The sequence below is a fragment of the Magnolia sinica genome, chromosome 5, assembly GCF_029962835.1.
Source record: "Magnolia sinica isolate HGM2019 chromosome 5, MsV1, whole genome shotgun sequence".
Lineage (NCBI taxonomy): Eukaryota > Viridiplantae > Streptophyta > Magnoliopsida > Magnoliales > Magnoliaceae > Magnolia > Magnolia sinica.
Window position 1 is genome coordinate 11,480,324 of NC_080577.1, and position 6,948 is coordinate 11,487,271.

Below are 6,948 nucleotides of genomic sequence, written 5' to 3' on the forward strand. Positions count from 1 at the left end.
AAGCAGCGAAGGTATGCGTATGAAATCCAAACCATCAAACCCCACCATGATGGACATTCGTGGGAGATTTTTGTTCCCTGTTGAGGCCCATTATGTAAACGGCAGTTTTTCCTTCATCTAGTCTGAGTGACCTAATCTACAGGTTGAAGTGAAAATAAACATTACGGTGGGCCATAGGAATGCCTTAACGGTGGTCTTTCAATCACTACTGTTTCCTATGGTGTAGTCCACATGAGATTTGGATCTTATTAATTTTTGAGTAAATGCCCTAAATTGAGTGGAAAAACGGATGAATGGCGTGGGTATAAAACACATACATCACGGTGGGCCCCACAGACACGGATCCACCGAGTTCTAAGGTAGGATGGCTTAGGTTTTAGGAATAAAATCCACCATAAAATCGGACGGCTTACATTAGTTACTTACCCCACACGTGCCAAGGAGGAAATCTAGGACGTTCACCAGGTGGGATTGCTATGCAGCTTGCCCGAGCATCAGGATGGTCGTGTTGTTGAGTGACTGACAGTCAATTTTGAATGGACAGAATCTGCGTAAAATACCCAAGCACTGTTGGCCCACGAGTACGTAAATCTACCCTGTTCATCTGAGGGGGACCATTATTTTATATGTAAATACGAAATTTCAACGAACTAAAAAGCTTCAATAGGCCACACCAATGTGAACAATTTAGAATTGCTCCTCAAACCTAAAATTTCAGTCCCATTTTACAGATGGACCCGAATGTGTGCAGATGCACGTGAAAATACTAAGGGTTTGGTCGGATTTTTCTCATCTATAAGATGGATGGGCCATCACATTACGGAACGGACACTCGTCCGTTCGAACTGCCTCTGGCGGGAAGCACTGGAGAGAGAAAAGGGAGGCTTTTCCTCTCACGGCTAGGGTCAAATGCTGTTTGACCAAGCATTTGGTCCAGTGCACAACGAGTGTGCACACTCTCGGTGCACACACACTATTTGTGTGGCGTCCACAGTGATGTTTGGAGAGATCTACTCCGTCTATCTGGTTCTACGGCCACAAACACCCAAGTACGTTGGATACTGGGTGTTACAATCTACCCCTGTTAAAGATAATTTCATCCATGAAATCCAATACTTCTACCATTAATGGTAACAAGGTAAATCTAATCAATAACCTAATCTTCGGCCACAAACACTCAAGTATGGTCAATTTCCCTATTTCTAAATGTTTACTATTTTTTCCTAGAAATATATATATGCATGTACAAGTGTATAAGACTAACTACCGGAATCAGGGCTATTACAATGCAGATCCAAGACTCAACTGGGCCCCCTCCTTAGGAAATAATAGGGACGGGAACTTCGGGAGCTAAATATCAGCCTCATGAAAACTACGGCTATAATGTTTAAATAGTAGCCGTTGTACTGAGTTACTCAGTACGCTATTATCATACTGAGTAAACTCAGTTGGGTCCACCTTGAATGTCTGTGGTCTATCAACTCCGTCCATCCGTTTTTCCATCTAATTTAAGGGGTTGAGTCCAAAATTGAAATATATCCAAAGATCAAGTGGATCATACCAAAGGAAACAGTGGGGACAATGATTTCCGCTGTTGAAACATTGCAAGGCCCCACGGTGATGTTTATTTGTCATCTAACCTGTTCATAAGATCATAAAGACATGGATGAACATAAAAAAAACAAATATAAGATTGATCCAAAACTTCCGTGGCCCCCAAGAATTTTTCAACGGCAGATGTTCAATTCAACAGTTACGTGTAGTGTGGTACATTTGAGTATTTTGTATGTTTCATTTTTGGGCTGAAGTCATAGAATTATCTGGTAAAATGGATGGACGGAGTGGATTAAAAAACATAAATCATGGTGGACGGCATAGAGTTTACTAAGTTGGCTAAGCGTAGTTAGCACGCAATCCGCTTCCCGCGCGTTTGAAACCGATAAAACACGAGGAGGAATCAAGAAACATCGAGAAGACATTTTTCTCTGGAGATAATCGAGATGGTGAGTGAAAAGGGAGAGAAGGTTATTGAAAAGAGAGGATTGAAGAGGAGGTGTGGCTGCGTCGACATCGACGTCGCAGATGAGATAGGCAAGAAAAGGATCGAAGATGATTTAATAGCTGGTCGGGTGATTGGAAAAGGAACCTTTGGTGTTGTCCGGGTTTGTCATGATAGAATCAGGAAGCATTGCTTTGCCTGCAAATCAGTGGCGAAGATCGTAGCCTATCGCATCCATGAAGAAATAGAAATAATGCAGCACCTATCTGGTCATCCAGGTGTGGTGACACTACTAGCTGTCTACGAGGATGCCAATTCTTTTCATCTAATCATGGAGATGTGCGATGGGAGTTCCTTGTTGGATGACCTCCATAATAGAAGATTCAAGTCAGAGAGAGAGATTTCCGCAGTGATAAAGGAGATTGTATCCTCGTTGAAGTATTGCCATGAATCGGGAGTCATCCACGGTGACATCAAGCCGCATAACATACTTCGAAATAGGTCAGGAAGGTTAAAGATTGCAGACTTTGGTTTCGCTCTGAGGACGTTGAAAGGTAACTTTGAAATCACCAAATACAATATACCCTCACTATAACAAACTTGAATGAGGATTGCATATTTTTTTTAGTTTAAAGGCAACTCAAATTAATGGAATTTTATTATTTTTCAACTACAGGTCAAGAATTATCTGCAGCAGGTGGGACTCCTCTTTTTATGGCCCCAGAGGTATTACTAGGAAGGGTTACAGAGAAATCCGATATATGGGCTGTCGGTGTCATCTTGCACAAGTTTTTGGTTCACCATGAACCGTTCGACGGGAAGTCTTGCCGAGAGGTATTTGATGCGATCAGAACAGTAGAGATAGATTTCAATGATGAGAAGTGGGTGTGGGTCTCGGATTCTGCAAAAGATCTGGTGAAGAAAATGCTGAACAAGGATGTTTCTCAACGATTAACTGCAGAAGAAGTTCTAAGTAAGTTTTTTATTTAATAATTGACGATGATCTTTTATGATTGTCCAGCCTTGGGGCATAACTATTCTAATGATCTAAACTACTATGGGCACCCTTCCATGGATGAGTCGCCCTCTAAACTCACACTGAATACATGCATGATATTGACCATTTATTTGTTAATTGAATTTGGTCTACTGAAAAGAAAATTTGCAATGGTTTATGTCTTGAACTACACCAATCAATGGTCAGGATCTTTGGGAAATGCATAGCAGCCTCCAAAAGAGGGATGGTGCAAACCCATGTGACAAACATGCTTGTGAGCCTGAGTCATGCCTCATGCAAAGCTATTGATTCTTTTCTATTGAATTATAATTTTTTTTTTCTTCTTTTTATATATCTTCATAATCTCGAAATTATCTGTTTATAATGTTTTCAGGTCATCCATGGTTACAAGAAGAGGAAAGCGTAATTGACTCCTTAGCCCAGGAAATATTGGGCTTGTGTCTTTGAAGGCACATACATGTTGAGGTCTCTTTTGAGAACACTGGTAAATTTTAAATTTTAAATTTGAAGTTTTTAATTTTTGAATTAGAAGTTTTTAAACATTGATTGAGTCATGATTTCACATATCACACCTAGCTTACATTTCTAAAAGTTTTAGTATGATACTGAATTGTTAACTTGATGATTATTGAGAATGATAGGAACCAAACCTACGGAATTTGTCCATCATGTTCAATGAGAAGAAGAAGAAAAAAAGAAACCCAGCTATAAAAACAGTTGTCATCGTAAAAAACTACCTATTGAAGTTCCTTGAAAGGACTAAAATAGTGTGAAAGCCATCGATGAAAAAATCAAAAGCTATTGAAAAATAATTATCATCGAAAAGGGCTACCTATCGAAGTTTCTTGAAAGCACTGAAATAGTGTGAAAGTTATCGATGGAAAAATCAAAAGCTGGATGAATGTTCAATGAGAAGAAAAGAAAAAAAAAATACCCAGCTAAAAAACAGTTGTCATCGAAAAGGGCTGCCTATTGAAGTTCCTTAAAAGAACTAAAATAGTGTGAAAGCCATCGATGGAAAAATCAAAAGCTGGATGAATGTTCAATGAGAAGAAAAGAAAAAAAGAAAATACCCAGCTAAAAAACAGTTGTCATTGAAAAGGGCTACCTATCGAAGTTCCTTAAAAGGACTAAAATAGTGTGAAAGCCATCGATGGAAAAATCAAAAGCTGGATGAGTAAAAGGTTGAACTGTAAGGCAAGTTTTGGTTTAGGTTTTGGTTATCCTAAATGTTCTTTAGATTATCAATGTTAACATGAAAGTAGAAATCTAAAACTTTCGGTTAGTCTAAGCTTCACTATGCACCAATGGAACTCAATGTTTAAGATTGTTCTAATTAGAAATTAATGCTTTGAATTTGATTAGGATATTTACCAAGTGTTAAAGTTTATGTATAAATTATGCTTTATATTAATATACCTTGGATTTCTAAAATCTGTAATGTTTTGAGAATTGCTCGAGTTTATAAAAATATGTTCATTTAGTTTCAAAATATTTTTCACATGTTTCAAAATATCAAATAACACGATTCAAGTTTCAAAAATCATTAACATTGGTATTATTTTATGTGTGGACCATCTAAATTTCGGCCCTCAATTTGGATGGTTTAATTCATAGTTCAACGTATCACCCTGTATTAATAGTTATCACCCTGAATGATATAGCTGCAGAAAAGCTTTTATATCGCCTAAGTGACACTTAGGCAGTTTGATGTTTGGTACGAAGGAGCTAAAGTTATACAGGCGGGATATATTTACTCTAATTAAGCCAATCAAATTTCAGGACTTGTGTAAATAGGTCAATATTGGTTGAACAATCATAACCATTAATTTGCGGACACGCCGTTGGCCGTCCACTAAATGTCCACCAATAGCCCAACACCTACTACTCTGGCCCGAGTACAACGGAAGCAGGCCAGGCCTAGAAGCTTAGTACAAGGAAAGTGAAGACCAAAGACTAATGTATGGAATTCAATAGAAGAAAGTCTCGATTTATACATAACCTTTCCATGTGCAGTGTTTAAACGGTTCCACCATGGTTTGGTTACAGTGACTCTACATGTGCATGTACTGTAGTAGAAGCTCATGAAGCCGACACGTTAGAGATAATTGGTGGGTCCAAAATAAATCACCCACCATATCATATCCCTGTTTTTTTAAAACGAGTGACATTATTCGCTTCTGCAATGAAAAGCTTCGTCAATGCTGGTGAGACATCTCTTATCCATCAGTTGCACCAAATCATTTTTGAATGGGACTTTGAAACTTAGGTTAATAGAAAACTCTAAGTAATCCACAACAAATGAAACAGTGGGAATAAGAACACTCAACACTGAGATCTGTTGGAGTCCACTCTAAATCAAGCTGTAGGTAAAAACCAAATATCAGTCTGATCCAAAACATCATTGCGCTTAGGAAGGTTTCAATGGTGTGCATATCCATCCTCACCATTTCCTATTTTGTGCCCTGGCTTACTCGAGTTTTGGATCGACCTAATTTTTTAGCTCAAATTCTCGCATGATCTGCCAGAAATGATGGACGGATTGGATGTGACACGCGCATCACGGAAGGCCGTGGGCCTGACAGAGCTTTTTTTTCACACAATCCTAATGAGGGAGGGACACATTCTCATTTTGAGATGGCCCATTTTCCCAACAGTTTTTATTCAATAAGCAAATCAATTAGATACTTAGAAGTCCCATGATCGAAGGTTAGCCAATGAACGACTGAGGCCTAGTGGGATATTACATGGGTCAGGCCTGGAAATGCACAAGGAAAAGAGTAATCTGCAGGTTGGCATCATGTGATTGAGGTGGGCCACCTTTAATTGTTTGTTTGACTTGGAAAAGGGGGCCAGCGAGCGCTGCTATCATCACCATAAATTCATGATGATCATTGTCATCATCATGCATCCCACTTCAAATACAAAGATTGTTGTATCATTGATAAAATAATCACGATTTTATTTTTCTCAACTCTGCTACCCTCATGACTTTGAGAGTAAATTACTAAACCCCACCTTTGCCTCTGTTGAGACTCATGATGGAGCGTCTGTATCGTAGCCCACTGGGGCCCACTTGCTGAGTGGTCCAATCATAATTGGAGCTGACCATGTTTTGGACCCAAGCACACGGGCTACTGTAAGAAACTTACGCTCATGGATGATTGTGACCATCACTTTACGTAGATGAATTTAGAACAATGAAAAATGAAAAGTATATTTTCAATGGTTCGCAATCAACTACAGTTGAAGTCAGAGGTCAGGATCATCACTGAAGTGTCATTATGGAACAGCAGTTTACTTGTGAGAGTAAAGAGAATACCGATGGTTCTAAACATTGGACCATCTTGGCATGTGGGCCCCAATGGGTAGACATATGTTGGGTCCTGAATAGGGGGAGAGCCAACAACCACGCAGATGATCCATGGCCCAAAATAATAATAATAAATTCATGGTTGGACAATCATAGCTGTTAGGTCGTCGTGAATTTCACATATTGAGTAAGAGGAGCTACATGATACTTAGGCTGCGTATGATGCTTGATGCACAGGCGCTCCCAACTTGTACACGTGGCATATGTTAACTCAAGTTAAAGCAATCAAATTGTGGAATCCACCGTTGCTAACTCAGTGCAAAGATTATATTAGTTGAACAATCTTGGCCTCTGATTCATGGACACTTGATTGTGGAAACATGACCAACTGTGAGATATTTTTCATTTTTAACCGCCCATTAAATGTCCACCAATCTGATAGACTCGTAATTGGACGCGGATTGCCTACCGAAACTAGCAATAGTGACTCAGACTCTGCTCTGTGTGCCCATCATGATGTATGTGTTTTATCCACGCCATTTATCCATTTTTCCAGCTCATTTTAGGGCATGAGCCAAAAAATGAGGCAAATCAAAATCTTAGGTTGGCCACACCACA

At 39.3% G+C, this 6,948-nt stretch overlaps 1 protein-coding gene and 1 long non-coding RNA gene across 2 annotated transcripts; both read left to right on the forward strand.

The window, feature by feature from the left end:
- Nucleotides 1-2,000: 2,000 nt before the first annotated feature.
- LOC131246934 (serine/threonine-protein kinase PEPKR2-like) lies at nucleotides 2,001-2,594 on the forward strand. Its single transcript, XM_058247397.1, has one exon. It carries the CDS (start codon nucleotides 2,001-2,003, stop codon nucleotides 2,592-2,594), a length of 594 nt encoding a protein of 197 aa, XP_058103380.1.
- Nucleotides 2,595-2,845: 251 nt separating this feature from the next.
- On the forward strand, nucleotides 2,846-3,668 carry LOC131247214 (uncharacterized). Its single transcript, XR_009171569.1, has 2 exons — nucleotides 2,846-2,972; nucleotides 3,391-3,668. It is a non-coding gene; the product is annotated as an uncharacterized LOC131247214 (long non-coding RNA).
- The last annotated feature ends 3,280 nt before the right edge of the window (nucleotides 3,669-6,948 follow it).